Here is a 21,151-nt window from a genome sequence, read left to right as displayed (position 1 = left end):
AAAATGACAATAGTAAACAGTCCATTTTTCAGTTAAAGGCAGTTCATTGCTGATATCATCGTTCAGCTCAGTTCAGTTCCCTTTCAGTCGGTCACTCTCGACGTCACGTCGGATGACCGACGAATGTTTGCCTCTCCAGAAACCTCTCACTGCCAGTTGTTCTTCTCCCTGGCCGAGGGAACACTCGGCACGGACGCACTGGCTCACAGCTGGTCGCGGGGCCTTTGCAAGTATGCGTTTCCCCAAGTGAGACTTCTTGCACAGTTGCTGTGCAAGGTCAGGGAGGACGAGGAGCAGGTCCTGTTGGTGGCACCCTATTGGCCTACCCGGCTGAAAGGGAATTTCTCGGTTACGTATGGTAACCCTCGTTCCCTGAAGGAGGGAACGGAGACGTCACGTCCCGTCGCCACAGCTCCTGTACCACCGCTGAGCGGCCGGGTCACCGGCTCGGCTCTTCAGCGAAAACCTGAATATGCGCTGCATCTGCTGCCTACTTATACTCACGCTGTGATCAGCAGCAGCTGGATGCAATAATCGCATGCCAATGTGCATTGGCTCATTTATTTTACACTCAAAGTAGATTGGTCTCTCTAAGCGAGATCCCAATTCGTCGGTCATCCGACGTGATGTCTCCGTTCCCTCCTTCAGGGAACGAGGGTTACCATACGTAACCGAGACGTTCTCTTTCAATAGTGTCTGTGTAATGTCAGATGACCCATTCCTGTCTGCGGTACTTGAAAAACTGGTTTTACTTTGCTGTAAACAAAACTTTGTTCTTGCGAGACTGGCATATTATCACCGGAGCTTACACTACACCTACATCCTGCATCATCCGCTGGAACGCCATCACACATATGACAGTTAGCGTTAGCGTTAGTATGGTATATAAAGTTTTAAATATGGATATTTTTCTTACACAAACTCATCGATTCACTTTAGCCTTGTGGAGTACTTTTATGATGGATGGATGCACTTTTTTGGGCTTTAAAATCTCGACCCCCATTCACTGCCATTATAAAGCTTGGAAGAGCCAGGACATTTTTAATATAACTCCGATTGTATTCATCTGAAAGAAGAAAGTCATATATACCTAGGATGGCTTGAGAGTGAGTAAATCATGGTGTAATTTAAATTTTTGGGTGAACTATCCCTTTAAGGCCATGTCAAACCCAATGTATATTACAGTTTTTACATGTACACTAGGGTGTGCATACCGTGCATGTGACGTAAATTTCATCATTTGCATAATACGCACATGTTTGAGTACAACCATGTGTACTCTGTATGCTCAATTTTGCTTCCGTGACGGCTACACGTCACGGGTAACACAATTGCACAATACTCGCATATGTTCTACGCTGGACGGCCGCAAACAACTTGACCCACCCTCAAACACTGTAGCTTGTTTGTGTGGTAAACATCATGTTGAGAAGCCGCTGTGTAAATAAATTTGCTTTATTTTCATGTCTTAAGATTAGGCTGCAAAGAATTAGTGGTTAAAATTCATTTTTTCCACTGTACCACAGCAGTACAACCCCAGTCTTTTTAGTGTTCCCGTTATATTACTGACGACTGCTTCTCTAATCTCGTTCAAAGTACGGAACTATGCCAATGGGTGTATTGTTTCTGACACACGCTGTACGCGGTACACCAATCACAACAGACTGGGCCATCTGACCAATCAGAGCAGAGTAGGCTCACAGAAAGGGGTTTAGAGAGACTGAATCTTAGAACTGCTACGAACGAATCATTTGAGAATCGTTGGAAAATTAAGTGATATTAAATGCAAAAGCGTTTTTTTGACAATGCATGCATGCAAACCTATTGTGGGAGACTCCCAAAACAATATTAGGAACCTTAAAAATGGCATAATAGGGGCACTTTAAGACAGCCTGTCAAAGTAAAAGAAGTTCAACATATTAAAATGTGTCTTGTGTTTTTAAATGCAAGAAAACTTTCTATGTGAGCAGCCCCTCAATGCTGATAGTCAAAAGTCAGCATTGTTAAAACAAAACAATGGCCTTGTTTCACAAAATGACCCAAAAAAAAAAAAAATGTTACAAAACCATCGCGAAATCTGCCAAGTCTCTTTCCTCCTCTGTCAATCATGAATGCTAATGTAGTTCTGTGACAGGCAGAGAGCATGCTGGGCTTCCACAGTGTAGCAAAATCACAATACCACGGGAGACTGTACCTCACAAACTCAGCAAACACAACACTGTGGTCCAGCCAATAACAGCTCATCCCCGCGCTGTCAATCAACAGCTGAATCTATTTAGATATCACCACTTGCACGGCTCCCAGGGAAAAAGAAATTACTGGAATCCCACCTAGTTTAGTATGAAGGCTTTTTTATCCCTGTATTGAATTACAGCTGTAAGCTACTGCACCATAAATATTACATTCACTTTATTTCTTAGATAGAGAAGGATATTAAAACACATATTAAAGAGTTCTGGATGAAACCATGGACAGTGCAAATAACGGAGTCTGCACATTCTAGTATTAGTTTGGCAACAGCACTTTTGGGTCAGTTTAGGTCAGCTGAGTATTTTCATAGCTCAATAAAGTGGATCACGACTGCAGCGTCAAGGCAAATAGCGTAACATTGAACAGTGGCTTTGAATCTTCACGTTGGTTTGCTGTTGAAATCTCAGATCATGGAACTGAAGCAGAAAAGTGAACCACTTGCAGTGTTTACTTTAGACCAAGCAGAGCGTATTATAGTATACTACACCAAAGACAAAAACATTTCATCAAATAATTAACAAGCTAAATGAATGAAATTACAAACAGTGGTGGAAAAGTTAACTGAAATAAAAATAAAAACAACAAAAGTAAAAGGTTACACTTAATTTGATGGTCCCCTTAAGAAATTCAGTTGACTATAAGTAACTTTGCATCTACATGTCAACTAACTCTCATTAGAGTATTAGTAGACTGTTAGATTATGGTTACGGTTAGTAGAATAAGTTGATCTGTAGTTGCAAGGTTACTTATAGTCAGTAGAATGTAATTGCATTTTGAATGAAAACATTTAGCTAATGTTCACATTACTTTCTCTGAATGTTCAAAATGTCCAGTTTTTAAAATGGTTTAGAAACCTTTTTTTCTTGGTTGTGCAACTGTAAGGGGAACATTCCATTTATTCATTTTGCCATCATTATGAGTGTTATTTTTGAATGTTCTCTGAACTAATAAATCAGGGTGCGTTTCCCATACAATGATGTAACTCACTGCTGAACCTCCACAGTATGATGTATTGTTGTCAAAATTAAAGGGATAGTTCACCAAAAACTGAAAATTCTCAAAAGTCATAATTTATTCACCCTCAAGCTGTTTCTAACCTGTGCGAGTTTCTTTCTTCTGTTGAGCACAAAATATATTTTGAAGAATATTGGTAACCAAACAGTTGACAGTAGTCATTTTTGTGTGAACTTTCCCTTTAACTAGTCACGACTGTTTCCCAAAGCTTCAGTAACATGCTCATACTTCTGTCATTTGATTCAACAAAATAGGACTGTTGTTAATATATATATATATATATATATATATATATATACGCACAGTGGTGGAGTAATAACCTCTGCTAGTTAAATGATCACAATTAATGACAGATTTTTATAGTTAATTTACACAAACAACAGAAAGGCATTCATTTTTTTAAATTGCATGCTCTATTTAATTGAAAAACTTTTTTTCATGTCATTGAAAAACTGAAAACTATGTTGGTAACTTTTGACCATAGTTGGCTAAAAATGCTTTTGGGAAATGCACTTCGACCTTGTATTCAAGATTCATTGAAAAGGTCTAACTCAAAAAATAAATAAACAAACAAATAAAAATTAACAAGTAATAATTTGTATAAATCTGTCCATGAAATAAAAATTAAACCTAAATTAACACTGCTGAAGGTAACACTAACTGAACTGAATATTTAATTAATATAACATTAAAATACAGACAAATGTGAAAAAAAAGACAGCCATCTGTTTTGTTGTTGTTTTCTCCCCAATTTTCTCTGTCTTTCATTTTCTCGAGTCAGGAGGGAAAGAGAGGGAAAAACCTTGCAGATAGAATCGAGCAGGTCTGGCCCATTTCTCAGCTGCGAGTACAGAATCCCAGTGTCTTTCACGCATGGGGACCAGCAATGACAGCACAGCAACAGCACAAGAGCAGCCATAATTAATGTGCTCATGATATGCTATATCGGCCAGTGTTTCAATTCTCCAGGCATTCATGCTCACAGTAAATGAATGAAGTCTCAGGCGACATGGGACTATTTTCCACCTGCTGCAGGGAGAAGAATTAAGCTAATAACCCTTTTAACCAGCCACACTCACGGTAGACATGGGAGTATAGCAAGGGAGTTTTAAAATCAACATCAAATCAAAATAGACTCTGTTAACTAGGGGTGTGTATCTGTAACCAGTGTTGGGGAAAGTTACTTTTAAAAGTAATGCATTACAATATCGCTTTACTCCCTAAAAAAAGTAACTAATTGCATTATTTAGTTACTTTTTATGGAAAGGAATGCATTACGTTACTTTTGCGTTACTTTTTCTCATCTGTCATTGAGGTTTGTTTTTAATATAAATAAGTTCTATTTTTGGCAACTGTAAAAGCCCTTTCACTCCAAAAGTGAAATGAATAAGCCTCAGGCTGAAGGAAATTTAAATTTGCATCCCCTAATCTAAAGTTTAAACTATTCATCACTTGTGGTTACACATCATTTGTAGAACTTTCTTACCTGTTACAAATGATCTGTACTTGTATACAAGGCATTTAAAACACTTTCTGCATCCCCTAATTGCTGTAACAAATGTACACATGTGAAAATTAATTTCTGCTATTCCTCACCTGTTACAATGGATGCATTTTTGTAAATGATTTATTCATGCATTTACACAAAATCTATAACAGGTGTTGAACACTTAGTAGTATGTACTGCAGTGTAAGTGCTGACTGGTGAGGGTATAGACAGATGTCTTCTCTGACACACATGGATTATTTTAACGCTGTGCACCTGATGTGATCTTCAGTGGAGGGTAAAACCGGTTCACATTATCACTATATCCCACACACTCCACGCAGAACAAGTCTGTGCTGATGAGAGAAAGGATTTAACACAACCCACTGGAATCCCCTGACTATAAGTCATTTACACATGTTTATTCACTTGACAACAAATAATTTATTCTTTAAAAAAATAGCTTTAGCATAATTGCATTTTTGTGCTTTTTAACAGACCAGCTTATAACTGTAACAAAACATAAATAAATTATATACTGATCATTTACTAATGGTTTGATCATCATTTGTTCTTGATTAACAATTATTTATTGAGATAATAGTACAATGTTGACATTTCAATGATTTATAAGTGATTAATAATATATTAACCAGTAACTTATTAACCATTTACTAAGGATCTGTTTGATTATTTCATGATATGCTACTTTTTTAAGATGTAAAAAGATTTAACTTATGACAGATTTGTAAATCGTTAGCATATTACTTAATAATAATTTGTGTAATACTAATCGTCTAAACTTAATAATAATAATGTTTTGTAAATTATTAGTTCATAATTATCTAATCACTTGTAAATGATTTATTACTGAATCTACAAAACATACATAAATTGTTAGCATATCACTTATTAATCATTTATGAATGTTTTGTAAATGATTAGTTCATCATTAACTAATCACTTATAAATTACTTACAACTGATTGTAAATAGTTATTATAAAGTGTAACCGCAAAGATACTGGTTAATAAAATGGGATTAAATACATAACTGATATTTTTAACATTTAATTATTGCTGGTTTGCATTTCACTCTTTGCATTTCACTGTTTTTGTTTATTTTGAGGAATACTGAATCTGTTTTTGTGCGATTGAGATGAGCAAATGCATGTTCACATTTAGTCTAGAAATACAGAAAGCATCATGTTTACATAGCGCACACAAAGCCTCTGAACTTACTCCTGATTTCTCTCTACATGGCGACAGGAGAGCTGTCAGTCAATCAATGTGAAATCAAATGGCATTACTTATAATAACTCAGTAACTCAGATATATAAAAGTAACTCAGATATTTTCTTAAAAATTAAAAAGTAATGCATTACTAGTTCCCTTTCAGTCGGTCGCTCTCGACGTCACGTCGGATGACCGACGAATTGGGATCTCGCTTAGAGAGACCAGACCATGCGACTTTGAGTGTAAACTAAACGAGCCAATGCACATTGGCATGCGATTATTGCATCCAGCCGGAGGAGGGCCGGGTGGAGAATCTTTTGTTTCCTCTCTCCGTTCTCTCCTTCAGGGAACGAGGGTTACCATACGTAACCGAGACGTTACTTGGAAAAGTAATCTGATTACTTAACCCACGTTACTTGTATTGTGTTACCCCATACACTCTCTGTGACAATGGCAAAGCGTATTTGTATCTGTATCTGTATTCAGATAAAAGCAAATGTGGATGAGGCCTCAAGTGGAAGTTTGTCTAAACTACATGAAAAGCATATTATAAATGTAATTTTGTTCATTTTATAGTTTACATATAGCAAATAAGCCTTGCACATAAATAAAAAAAAAAGGTACTGTAGATTGCTGTCCCTCATCAACAGCACTACTTTAATAAGAAATCGCTACAATTGGTCATGCACTACAAACCAATGGAAAGCGAAACAAGTTTATAAACGAGTTTCCCGTTCTATTTTCCCGCTCTTGATTGGCATTGATGGTTCCATGAAAAATCCCATCCATGGAATATTTCCATTACACTAAAGGCCCTTTATGACTTTTGATCATTATAATGTTCTTCAGGCTAAGGGAAAAAAAAGATTATTTTTAAGAACAGCTCACTGAATGGTTCTTCTTTGGCATCACTGCGAAAAACCTCCTTTTGGAACTTTTATTTTTCAAGAATACGTCACACATTGAAAGTAAAATGTAAATGCCATTTCATGCTGACTTTAAAAAAATGACTTCAAGTACTGGAGGAATAGTGTAAAGAATATAAAACAGGCTGGCTAAGAATTTGTTAGTGTTTTGCGGATCAATTCAATACAATTCTGGTGTGTTATACTGATATCTAATGTCGTGGAAGCAGCATTTTTAAGCAGCAGCTTTTTTACATTATTTTTTTGGAATTTGATGCCATTATAAAAATTTAACATTTGTCACCCATTATTAATAAAGTGTCCAATAATAGAGTGGGTTACCATAATTAAATGAAAAATAGTTAGCTTGTCATGTGATCTCAAAATGGCAGCCCCATGAGAGCGGACCACGCTTCCTCCTTTAAAATAATATAGTACAAACTGAGTGTAATGTTTTCAGTTGCTTACTTGCATGTTATTTGAAGTTAAAAATAGTTTAAATTTATATTAATTTCAATTAGTTGGACTTGAGAGGAGTTTTTTGACCCACTTAAGTAGGACTAACTTATTGTACTTAATTTACTGTATTTACTGCACTTACTGTAATTGTTACTGTACTTAAGTAACTTACTCGTAATTAATTAGTACATCTTTATATGTAATTTCATAATTGTTTCTATTGTCTTTGAAATATGGTTGAAGTGTACTGCTGAACAAACATTTATAGCAAACTAAAATATACTTCAGTGTAATTTCTATTAAAGCTTGTATGCCATGGATTTAAATATATTTGTAATTACAAATCTGTAATGAATTTGCAGTTGAATACATCAAAATATTAACACTCTACATTTAAAATTGTGCTTTAATATGTTAGTCAACACATCAAATCATAAGTGTACAAAAGATTATTAAAACTGATTTAAAATATACTTTAATATAAAACATGTAATATGACATTATTACAAAGTGCACTTTTTAAAAGTTTGTTAAGAAACATTGTTATGAAATTGTACTCTCGTAAGTACACTTAAGTGTTTTTTTATTTCATAAATATTACCTGCAAGTACATTTTTTAAAAAGTATACTTTTAAGATTGTAGTACAATACAAGTGCATATTCAATACAGTTACACGCAGAACTTTTTCACAAGGATTGTGTAGCATAAAGCAGCTTTTCTAAGAAACTGGTATGTTGTTTAAAAAATATGACAAAAGTACTATATAGTTAGATGCATACATAGTGCATCTTTAAGACATAGTACAAGAGATTTTTTCTGACAGCACCTGCTGTAATTGCTCTTATGAAATTGCACAGGTTATTTTGAAACGTACTGTATAAGCATATATTAGAAAAAATTAGAACTGGCATTTTGACATTTCAGAATATTTTATGCTGAATGAGTGTCTTCTCAGCATCAAAATACAGCCCTAGTGAAGCATAATGACTCTCAGCTGTCAAAATGGACATTAACCCGGATTGTGTAAAGCTGCTGTGGTCAGCACCAGGGATGTGCATTTGGTGTGAATGATAAATTGGTGTATTTGACGTCATAAGAGGTATTACCCCACTCTGATCTGGGGACAACTAATGTTTATTTAAGCGAAATAGCAAATGTGCAAAGTATGCACATTTTTAGTATTTAATGGTGCTGTGCTGTAAATAATGGGCCTCATTACCCAAGGTGTCAGAATGCAATATCTTACATTGTGTCTTAAGCTGTTTAGTATCACGGCTGATACAACAAATGGATTGCAGGTCATCAGGGAGCACTGGATTAGTCATGACTACTCTCGTTCTCTAGGATTTCCTCAACAGCCTACAGCTATATATCTCAGAAAATGGTGCAGCCACATTTTACACGGCAGGAAAGATTCACAAATCATTTTGTGACAGATCTGGAATAGGAAGTGGGATTTTCAAAGCAGGACAGGGTTTGTGGCACTTACATAAAGCAAAAAGATTTGCAGTTGCTCGTTTTTTGTGTTGTAGATGGTCATAGTGCTCTGTGTTGCTGTAAGAAACAGTAGCCGGGTTTCCATCCAAAGTTGCGAATTTAACATGCGCAAAACTGGAATATCGCATAAAACATTTGTGAACAAGCATCGTTTCCATCCAACAAGTCAAAGAGAACAAAATCGTCACTTCCTGATAAACTGGCACTATAAATCACTAAGAAAAGTAGGAGAATATAATAATTTTCATATATAATAAATTACTTGCGCCTCAGAGCGAGCAGACGAATCACAATCCGGTCATTGCTTTCGGAGGTGGATGCTGCTGTTTGGGAACGCAGTCGTGCAAGACATTTCTGGGAGGCAATTATACAGAAATACTTTGATGACAGACTTTGCACGTGCATTTCCGAATGACCATAACAACATTTCAGATGCTGTGGAATGAGATCGGTCCGCTGTTTAGTCAAGTTTTGCCATCCCATAGTGCAAAGTCACATGACTTTTTTGATGCGCTTGGAGTAATTTATTCGCAAAATGCATTTCCATCTCTCATTATTCGCATCAACCCTTTTTCACACAAGTCAAAAACCACCTCAAGCGAGCATAAAAACTTTTTTGCGAATTAAGCGATTTTTATTCGAAATTTGGCATTTCCATCACTCGTTTCTCATGCAATACTTCAAAATGCGCATTAAAATAGGGTGATGGAAACATAGCTACTATCAGCCTGTAGTATGACAGTGAAAGACTAGGAAACAGTGACCATCATTAGCTTCTGAGGACCTGTAATCACCCATAGTACAGCCCACACTTATGTCGAAAAAAAGCAGTCATATCATGTGGCCATTTTAATCTGAGAGCAGAATAACCACTGAACTATAATAATGTTCACACAGCAGCTGATGTTGATTCATTTTATTTAATTTTATTCATATTATTTTTATATTCACATAAACTCTAAATGTCAGGGTGATACAACTGTCATGATATCACGATGAAGAAGAAAAAATAAAACATAAAAGAACAGAATTCTTGAAAATAACACATTAAAGCTGCAGAAGTTTTGCCTCTTTGTCACCATCTCTGTTTGAAACCTGCAATTGCAGTTATTTGCGGAATGATCTTCTTTACGTGGGTTGTGCATCGGCATGGCTCCTCAGCGCGGATGAATCTAATGTTTTGAGGAGTATGTGTGGCTGTCAGTCACTGCACCAGTGTGGATATTCACTGTACTTCAGAATTACAGATACTTCGTCTACCAATGCTGATTGAATCTAACGATCGCAAAGTTAGCTCAGATCACATTAAACTGTGCAAATTATTGTTGTACTTTGTTCTCAAATTGTTAATGTTAACAACATCCACATAGCGTGACTACGTGAATTTAGTGTGTATTGGCGTTATCCGTAGAATTAAATTTCTGTAATTGTCATTCCATTCGAATGTCATAAAAAGAAATTGTTCTGTTAACCTCAAAAAGCAAGTTAATTTTCCTTAGAACTCATTCTAAAATAAGTTTAATTATTCCAGCTGCTGTAAGAAGAGGCTACAAATGATCCGCCACCCGCAGAATCCTCACATCCAATATAGCCTACTAACCGGGATTTCTATTTTATGTGTACATACGTGACGTACTGTAATGAACGATCCGAACCACTGAAATTAGAAAACATTATTGCAAGCTTAACGTTGTGAATCAGGCTAAGGCAATGAGATTTTTGAACACTGATTGGTTATCTACTTTTGGATAATTTTTAACCAAGAAAGTTACAGAATGCAGCTTTAAGTAGTTTAGGCATAATCTTTTAAGATTATGCATAAACTACTTAAGATGTTCTTTGGAAGAAATTATGTAATGATTATTTATGAAAAAATATTTGAAAACTGACTCCACTACATATTAATATATTAAGATGTCTGTCAAATCAATATCATGTGGTCCAACCAACACGCAAAACAGAACAAAACAAATTCAGAAAATTCAATTCAGAAAAAAGAACAGAACAAAACAAAACAAAACAGAAAAAAACAAAGAACAGAACAAAACAAAACGATAAAAACAGTCCTCATAGAGAAGGCCCCCGCAGACCCTCATGACTGTAAGACAAGTTCAGGTTGTAAAATGTGTTGTGGTGCAACATCCGAAAACTTAAAGATATTTATATTATAAAATATTTTAAGTAATATAATTATATTATAAATTCGTAATAAATATTTATAATAAAAATATATATCTTAACAAATATTTTACAACTTCAAGGTTCATTGACTGTGTGAATGTAACCTTTAGATTATCTTTCTCTTCCTCTATCTGTCTCTTTCGCTCTTTCCAAAAATTAATTCTCAGCCTGATGAATTTGTCCTCTGCTGAGGCAGATTTTGAGCTCTCGACATACCGTGAAGACAGATGTTGGTTCTCATCCTCTTGAGATGCCACCAACCAAATATCCTGCTCAAAATAACCATCCTCTCCTGTGGAGAAACACAATATGCTGTTATCATGACTGAATTGAAAACGGAATTGAAGACAAAAACCAATTAAAACGTTTTGAATGGTTTTACTTTGATGAATGTAAAACAGCTCAAATGCAATCATATCACTGATGAATATGTTTAATTATATCCTGATCCTGTCATCATAGTTCTTTATTGATTTTGTGGGGGATTTTTGATGGTATTGAAGGATTTATTTTCCATACAGAGAAAACTGATCAGCTGAGCATAAGCAAATGATTATTGACAGACTTGCAATCACCAGAAGATTATTTCACATTCAAAATGAATCACAGATGAGTATTTAATTTAGATAAATGTTTAAGTCATCATAAAGGAAAAGAAGGTCTGCTGTCCTTTAGTCTCTTCACATTACTTCCCATCTTTTTCCATCACTACCTACCATAAACACCAAGTCAATCAATCAATCAATCAATCAATCGATCAATCAGTCAGTCAGTCAGTCAGTCAGTCAGTCAGTCAGTCAGTCCTTTTTGATGTGTGTAGTTTTGTTGAATAACACAGATGAGTAAAGATGACAGAATTTAATTTTTGTGGTGAACTATGACTTTTTGTTGAAAAATGAGCTGTAAAAGTCTTTTAAGACAACAAACAAATACTTCAAATGAAGCATTCATCTCATAAGAGCCCATAGAGCTTACACTAGACGTACACCTCAGCTTAGCCTACGGTGTTTGTGCATTCAAAGGTGACTTTTAAGTGGCTCCTATCTCAGAATGCTAATTACTACCTCAACAGCTTATCAGTTTTCCAGGAGGGTTTATTTAACGGCTAAATCAAGCATCGATCCACCACAGACCATCTGATCCCAGGACTCTCTCTCTCTCTCTCGGCCCCTGGGCTCTACACTCTGCTGAAAGTCAATGACTTCCTGGCCTTGTGCTTGCACACTGGGCTCTGGGGGCAATCTGTGTTGAAAATGAAATGGTACAAGCTCAGTTTCATGCTGTCTCTGGCTGTATTGTACATTAGGCAGGTCTTACATTGGACTCCTGTCTCTCTCTGTCAGCAATTAGACAGGCTTAGATGAGTTGAATGATTTAATTTTCAGTGACGCTGCCAACTGTGTGTCAGCTGCTGATAGCATGTTATCTCTGGCGTTCTGTCCCTGTTCTCTCTCTCTCACTAGTTCGATCTGGCTCTTTTTATGTGTGTGTGTATGTATAAGTTTAGAAATGCTCTAAGCAAAGTGGGCTTTTCGACAATATAAGCATAAATCCATATCATATTGTAATGTAAATGCATTAAAATAACTTGCAATTATCACTGATGATTGAAGACCAGCAGTAGTGAGTTTCTTTTTGATCGCATAATAATGGCAATATATACGGTGATGCTTAAAAACTGGGTTAAACTTGGCTGAGGTTTCTTTTTTAAAGATTGTTTTGTCAGCACTTAACGGATTAATTACTAATTAAGATTAGTAAAACATTTGGAGATGTTTTATAAATACCTCTATTTTTATATTTTGTCAAATGATTTTTGAAAATAATGATGAAAATAATTTCACATTGCAAAAAAATAGTAATGCTCCCCAAAAAGGGTCCTGCAGATACAGCCATTTAGTATTCAAAATGCTCCGCTACTATGAAATATCCTCACAGTTCGGTGAGAAGAATATATTATCGCACACATGCACGTACTTCCTCTGGGTTCAGCATCTCATACCAGAGGCCAAACCATCTGCCAGCCTGATCGCTGGCCTGTGAGACTTGGTTCACTGTTTCCTTCATTTCTTTTCACCACTCACTACCCAGAGGCCAAAACCTTCCATGATTACATTTACAGAATGACAGACTTAACGTCTGTGTCCTTGTCTTAGCAGCGGCCAGCTGAGAATAACCTGCCACTCTCTTAAGGATGCTCCGTAAATCAAGTGCACTTTATTGTTGTATTCACCTGTCCAGAAGCAAACGGGAGCACCCAGAAGGCCAAAAGGCGTTAATGTAAGTGTTTTGTGTCTTTGTTGTAGTGGCTGCCATGGATTCGGAAGATGAACCGTTGTTGCTCCAAGGTACCTGGAACCTAAGTGAGTTTGAAGAGCAGGAGGAGGAGGAAGAGGAGGAGGAGGATGGAGATGGAGGAACAGAACAAGTAAATGGAGATGAACAGGTCTGTAAAGGGTTATGGTGGGCTTTGGGCTGGGTGTACACGCAGCCCTGGGCAAGCGGGCTGGTTCTGGCCGTGGGATTTCTGGTACCCTTCGCCCTCTCGGCTTATATGTTCCTTCACTGTGAACCACTAGACATTGACCTTTCTTACAGCGCATTCGAGGTCAGGAGTCATGCCTCGGCAGAACATTTTGACGCTCTCACCATTGCCCTGAAAAGCCAGTTAGGGTCTTGGGACAGGCACAGGCGTGACGCCGAGGGATTTGACCTTGAAGCCAATGCTCTGAGGGACCTTTTGTTGCTCATGGTAAACAGAAAAGGGAAGGACGTTTCTACACTGATGAATGTCACAGAACCCGCAGGGATCTTGGGACAGACTGAGATGGAGGCACACAATGACAACAGACAGTTTGGAAATGAGAAAAACAACAAGATGAAAGAGGAAAAGACAGACTCTGTAAAGCCTAACACAGCGGTAAATCTCAATTCAAGTGATGCCGAAGATCACAGGAAACCAGACTCACTCTTAATGAGGAAGCGAAGATTTGCGGGTTACTCCTACCTCCAGACCCAGGCCCTCTGGAGGATAGAGCTAGTATTTGTGGCCCAGGGTGACAAGGATAACAACATTTTTACCACCGAACGCCTTCACACCATACACCACGTCGAGAGACTTCTAATGCAGCACCCTCAGTTTCAGCAGTTCTGCTGGAAGCCACTGGAGGCGTTGCGAGACTTGCCTCTGGGACCTTCCTTCTGCTCCCCTCCAAGCTCCCTTCTGTCGTACCTCTTTCCCAGTGAGCGTGGGGGGAAGATCTACTATGATGGAATGGGACCCGACCTAGCTGACATACATGGTGAGTCGTTGGGGGGCCAAACTATCCCACTCTCCATCAACAATTTAGTAATCCTCATTTATTTTTAACTTGAATACTTTTGAATGCTATATGTTGAGTAAAATGAAGCTCAGTTACAGCAAATAAACTCAGCTAAACTCTCTAAAAACAGTAGTATGCTTTATTTGATTTACTGCTGACCAGCTTGTAACTGTAGCTGGTTCTTCATTGTTTCTGGCTAGTCCAAGTTGGTCATTAGCTGGTTCATGTTGGTTTAGCTGGTTGACCAGTTGGGCTACCAGTTGGTGACGAATTGGCTGATCTGTAAGACCACTTTGGAGCATAAACACACCAGCTTGACCATGTTAAACTGAAATGGCCTGGTTGTCCAGTAGAGTGAGCCCTGGTTAACATATATCAGGGGTGTCCAGTCCTGCATCTGTAGGGCCAATATACTATAGAGTTTAGTTCCAAACTGCTCCAACACACTTGCTTGGAAGTTTCCAGTGATCCTGAAGACCTTGTTTAACTGGTTCAGGTGTGTCCAATTAGGTTTTAAGTTAAACTCTTCAGGAAAGAGGCCCACTTGGAGCAGGACTGGACACCCCTTACATATATTATATAGAGCAGGGGTCTCCAACCCTGCTCCTGGAGAGCTTACCGTCCTGCAGATTTCAGCTCCAACCCCAATCAAACAGACAGACAGTGTTGGCTTTTTGATGTTCAAGGCCTCTTCTTAATTTCGTCCAAATGAAAACTGAAATCTTTTTTCATAAAACTGATTGTAGTATCCTCTATTCTCAGGTGCCCTGAGCTTGGCGATCACTCATCCGCAGTTTTACTGGTACGTGGATGAGACACTTACACCAGACAAGCTTCAGTCCTCTCTTCTTCGCAGTGAGATCCATTTTGGAGCTCCGCTCCCCTCCTTCTACTCTCTCCAAGACAGACCTCTAGAACAGAGACATCTCTACAGAGACTTTGTGGTGCAGTATGCAGACGTCCTGTCACAACAATCCACCAGGTGGGTGTTGAGATCACAGCTGGTGTTGGGATGACTTAAACAAGAAGACTTATTGTTTATTTGTCTGGTCTAATACTATTCATGGTTAGTAAATGCAGAATCGATTTAACAAACATATAAACCAGGGAATTCAGCAAGAGATTCATGATTGCTTGTGGGGCATTAAACATGGTCCTTGGATCCTAGAGTGTGCCTTGATGCAAACATTTATTTATTTAATTTTAATAAATTAAGCTATCTTTCTAAATTTAATCAGTTGCTGAAGATTAGAATATAGACTATAAAGAATAAAAATGTGCAAAATTGACTTAGATCCCACTTGGCGGAAGCTTATTCCCACCTTGTCTTCTCCCATACATGGAGCTTATCTTTTTTTCTTATGCATATACTTATCTGCATATAATTTCCATTTGCATGTTACCAAGTTGATAAGTGAGATATTACACTGCTAAAAATACTTTTTTTTCATCCTTATAGATATAATTACAAGACATTAGGACATGTTTTCAGAATATACAGTATTTTGAATATTCTTTTTTCTTGTTTAAACCGTAAACCAAGTATACATTTTGCAGTTTTGCTTCTCAGGTTAATTTATTGTATTTAGAACATTCAGTTCTTTTCTGGAAATACAACAAATATATTAAATAATTTTTTTTTTTTTAAATTGTACAAAGTGAAGAAGATTAATGCTACCTTGCAGAGGATGAGGTTTTAATTGCGATTAGGGCTACAGTTCAGTGTGACTGGTAACCCATTTGTCTGCATAATGTGGTTCTTCGTAAAACGCATTCATGCAGTTCAGAACACATACACAAAAAAATTAAAAACATGAACCTTGAATTGTAAAATGTTTTTCAATTGCAATCAGTTATGCAAAATGAATGAACTCCTTTCAGTGCTCACCTCCATTCAATACGATGGCATTTTTATAATAAAAGTGATGTACTGTAAATGAAAATTAAAGTGTGTGTGAGAATTGTCATAAGGCAGAATTTGCTTTCATAAATTTGACATCTATAACGGCACCATGAATTTATGAGGACAATCTCAATGGCACAATGGTGATGAATTATGGCTCAGTCCTCCCGCTCTTCTGTGCAGCAGCTGGAGATACTGTTCACTTTAATAACACAAAACTAACGGGTTATATATAAATGATTAAACACACAATGGGAGTCTATTAAGTCACTAAGTACTCCTTAGTGTCAATGACAAAAGTCAGTTTGTCAGATGTTTCGATTTTGGCTGTAGTCATCTTTGCAAATGAAACCCCAGAAGGATGATCACAGACTTTGAAACTAAACAAAACCAGCCATGAATCAGAGACAAAGACTCAAAGCTTTATTACATCTGCAAAACATCCCTAATATACTTACTGCTGTCAAGACAGTGAATGTAAGCAGATGCTCTTCAAATGACAGTCATTACTGCCAGCATGACAGTGGTAGGAGGCCTAGAAATTAGCTAGTGGCCAGACTCAGAATAGGCCCTCATTGTAGCTCTGATATGGTAATAACTCCTTTAAGAGGCCCCCGATGTAATTAAGATCATCTTTTTCCATCCGCTAATGTGTGCCCATTTTCTCTCTCATCCCCCTCATCTGGTCCTTCTATTGTAACATATCGTTTGATGTCAGCTATAACCCATCTTGACTATCCTTCTCTCTCATCCCTTTTTTTGATTCTCTCTCTTCAGTAAAGTGAAGGTGTTGTACGGGGGTACGGAGTTATTTGATGATGAGGTACGGAAGACCTTCCACAGTGACATATTGCTGGCTTTGTTCAGTGGGGGATGCATTACTGTCCTTGTGTACGTTCTCACCTCATTTTCTGGTAAGACACTCACCAAGCATTCCAATCAAATAAATCCGAAGACACCATGTTTTACAGTGATTTTAGCAGAGTTAAGGCTTTTGTTGTGCAGTCACCACAAAGTAAAGATGCCAATGTTCAATATATAATTATATTTACAATTATGCAATTCTTTCAAGTTATTAGTTGAACTCTATGCTGGTTACATTTAGCAAGCAACAGAGAAACTTGGTGCAGAGAATTCATTGTTTTGATTGACTGAACACTGAAATTTATTGCATTTAGTCTGTATCACTTTGTCTGTGTTTGCTGTCAGTCTGTGCTGGCACAGACATTTTTAGCTTGAATGTGCAAGGCTTTTAAGCTGCTTGCAGTTATTTTTGCTGTACACTCCATAATACAAGGCTTAATGTACTGTTATAATATGAATACATTTTTATATTGATTTTTCGCCTGTGTTTTACCCATATTTTGAATTACAAATTGCATTGAATTGCATTTAAGGGTTAAAGGAAATGTCTGTACACTTAATGGAAAATATACTGGTAATTTTTTTGCCAGGCCATTATCTGTTTTTCGACTGATTGTTTTCTTACAGTGTATAAAAACAGTCCTTTATGCTGCTTGATGTTGCTGTATGTTATCATATTTTAATTTATCATCATCATCCATTTCAATTGATCACTTTCAAATTAATTGTAATTTATTACAATCAGAAATTACTGGTTTGTGTAATGTGTGCTAATATAGAATCAAGTGCACGGCGAAGGAGTATAATCCAAAGGGGAATTTTAATAAATCCACAGGAAAAATCAATCCGAACACAAACAATAGCAGACCATGAACTGAGGGACAGAGAGGGCTTAAATACAAAGACAGGGCAATTAAGGAGAAACAGAACAGGTGTGTGGAACTAATTAACAATCAAAAACCATAGAAACAAACAAGGGAACACAGGCAAACTGGAATACAGAGAAACCAAACCAAAACACAACAGAAACATGACATTTCACCCCCTCCCGGAATGGCGCGTTCTCGAGCCGACAAAAGCAGTCCAACAGAGGAGGGAGGGTGGGAGTTCAGGAGGCGGCATGGGGCAGGTGAGGGGCAGGCAATGGGAAGGGGGCATAGTTCATAGGGCCAGGGCGGAATAGATGGAGGGAGGAGCCTGGAGCAGGAGGAGCCAGGTGGGGAACCAGAGGCCAGCCAGGATAGTGGCCCATGGTGGAGTCGATGGTGGGAGGAGCCATGGTGGAGATAGGGCTGACAACACCAGGGGGCCAACTGATGGAGACAGAGCCGGTGGAAGAGGAGCCCAGGATGGAGATGGATAACTGCAGAGCCAGGGTGTCACCGAGGATCCGGAGGGCCAAGGCGGAGCTGGTGGCTCAGGCGACCGAGGCAGAGACGGGGATCCGGAAGACCGAAGCAGAGCTGGGCAGAACCAGCAGGGGCTCAGGAGACAAAGGGGAGGTGGGCGGGACCAGTGGAAGCGGCAGAAGCCAGAATTCCTAATTTAAACAGTCAAATAATTCAGAGTTCATCACTAGCTCACCCTCAGCAGTGGGAGTGTGGGCGGGGTGACATTCCATTCCCTCGATCTGCACAAGGACTCCTATGGCGATACACGGTGTTGCCGGTTCACACACCTGGTTAGTCAAGTCTTCGAGCTCGGGCTCCGGGGCGATCATCCGCTCTGTTGCTTTATCCGGCGCTGGCGCTTTAATCGTGGCGGGTTCTGGCTCTGGAGCTGCGGTGGGCTCTGTCGATATCTCCGTGCATCTGAGTGTTGAAGGCTGGCTGAACTCTGGATCAGGAGTGGGGCTGGAGATGTCCCCAGAGGTGCATACGGAGCAATACAGTCCATTCTTCTCCAGCACCCACTCCACAAAAGCGACGAAATCCTCCTTGGGACCGTTCACTGGCAGGCGTGCCTTACACCTCTCGCTCAGGCTGGTGTAATAGAATACGTAGAGTGAGCAGTCAGGGAAATGCGTAAGGCACGCCAGATCTAAAAAGTCCTTGGTGTGGTCCTCCAGCGAACGGTTCAACTGCTCCAGGCATAGGAGCTGGACGGCTGGTATATCCATTTACAGGAAGAGGAGCGAAACAAAACAAAAGAAAGAAAAATGCTGTTATATTATTCACTTGAGGGTCTGCTATTCTGTAACGTGTGCAAATATATAATCAAGCACACGGCGAAGGAGTATAATCCAAAGGGGAATTTTAATAATAAATCCACAGGAAAAATCAATCCGAACACAAACAATAGCAGACCATGAACCGAGGAACAGACAGGGCTTAAATACAAGGACAGGGCAATTAAGGAGAAAAATAACTGGTGTGTGGATCTAATTAACAAATCAAAAACCATAGAAACAAACAAGGGAACACAGACAAACTGGAACCAGAGAAACCAAACCACAACACAACAGAAACGTGACAGTTTGTAGTACAAATAGTTTTACTGTTTACTGCACTTTGTCTCGTAAGTCCCATTAGTTAACATTAGTTAATGTGTTAACTAAAATTAACAAGCAGTGAGAAATTCATTTGCTACAGTATTTATTAATCTTTGTCCAGGTTTGTTTGAAAAAAAAAAAAAGTCAGCTCAATTCCATTAAATAATATTAACAATTCCATTAAAAAATATATATTAATGATAATTTTGACTAACATTTTATTTTAATAATGTATTAGTGAATGTTGAAATTAACATGAACTAAGATTAAAAAAATGTTTTAGAAGTATTCTTTTTAGGTCACATTTTATGTTAAGGTCCAATTCTCACTATTAACAAACTATTAACTATGTTTTTTGCCTCAATAATCTCCTAATTTGCTGCTTAATAGTTAGTAACGTAGTTGTTAAATTTAGGATTCAGGGATCTAAAATATGGTCACAAAGAATAAGGCATTAATATCGGCTTTATAATAATAATTCATAATTATTGCTTTATAAGTACCAATAAACAGCCAATATGCTATAATATGCATGATAATAAGCAATTAGTTAATAATGAGAATTGGTCCTTAAAATAAAGTGTTGCCATTTTTTTTTATTTTAAGAAATATTTCTTAATATTTTAAGAATATATAATTCATTTATTTTGCTTTATTTTAATTTATTTATAATGAACTAACAGTGCACAATACTGCTTCATAGATTATTTATTTTTTCTTGGTTAATTTCAAGTTGTATAAATTAACAGTAACTAATGTATTTATCAGGGGTTGCCAGGCGAAGGCGCTTGAAGGAGTACGAAGGAGGCAGATATCAAAGTCTTTTAATAAATCCACTTGGGAAAAACCAGGAGAAAACAACCTCTTTACATGACGGAGACACGACAAAGAAACAGGAAAGGGCTATTTATACAAAACCAAACGATGGACTAATAAGATGACTAATGCAACACAGGTGGAAACTAATGAATGATGATTAACTAAATAAGAACAGGAAATGAACCAAATAAGGGCAGACAGGAACTAAACAGAAACAAACACGTGACAGTATTTATGAAAAAAACAAATTATTACATTTATAAATTAACATTAATATACATTAATACATGCTGTCAAAATGGTTACTTCATGATCAAATGTATTAATAGTGTTAACAAATTGTATTTTTTTGTATTGCAAAATGTTACCTATTTATAAAAATAAAAAATGCTGATTTAATTTAAAGGGGTCATATGATGCGATTTCAATTTTTCCTTTCTCTTTGGAGTGTTACAAGCTCTTGGTGCATAAAGAAGATCTGTAAAGTTGCAAAGACTAAAGTCTCAAATCCAAAGAGATATTCTTTATAAAAGTTCAGAGTCAGCCACACCTACCTAAAACGGCTCGTTCTAACACGCCCCCACATATCTACCTCACAATGTGGGAAGATTTGCATAACGCCGTCCAAATGTTCACGCAAAGAAAGAAGGCGTAACTTTTAGTCTCACTGTAGTATTGTTGACGCTGCAGCCATGTCGTGAAGACGCTGTGTGCTTCGTTGTGA

The 21,151-nt window shown here is 37.6% G+C and overlaps 1 protein-coding gene across 1 annotated transcript in view; it reads left to right on the top strand.

The window, feature by feature from the left end:
* The first annotated feature begins 12,935 nt into the window (after nucleotides 1-12,935).
* The window catches only part of LOC107678372 (protein dispatched homolog 3-like), a 48,607-nt gene continuing 40,391 nt past the window's right edge, over nucleotides 12,936-21,151 (top strand). The window contains exons 1-4 of the mRNA XM_016473610.1: nucleotides 12,936-12,969; nucleotides 13,334-14,329; nucleotides 15,113-15,332; nucleotides 17,031-17,167. Coding sequence (XP_016329096.1) covers nucleotides 12,936-12,969; nucleotides 13,334-14,329; nucleotides 15,113-15,332; nucleotides 17,031-17,167 — 1,387 coding nt within the window. The remainder of the gene's footprint in view (nucleotides 12,970-13,333; nucleotides 14,330-15,112; nucleotides 15,333-17,030; nucleotides 17,168-21,151) is intronic.

The sequence above is a fragment of the Sinocyclocheilus anshuiensis genome, unplaced genomic scaffold (genome assembly GCF_001515605.1).
Source record: "Sinocyclocheilus anshuiensis isolate Anshui unplaced genomic scaffold, SAMN03320099.WGS_v1.1 scaffold112, whole genome shotgun sequence".
In the NCBI taxonomy this organism is placed as follows: domain Eukaryota; kingdom Metazoa; phylum Chordata; class Actinopteri; order Cypriniformes; family Cyprinidae; genus Sinocyclocheilus; species Sinocyclocheilus anshuiensis.
The sequence above is the reverse complement of the archived record's forward strand: the minus strand, read 5'-3'. Positions and strand labels throughout refer to the sequence as shown.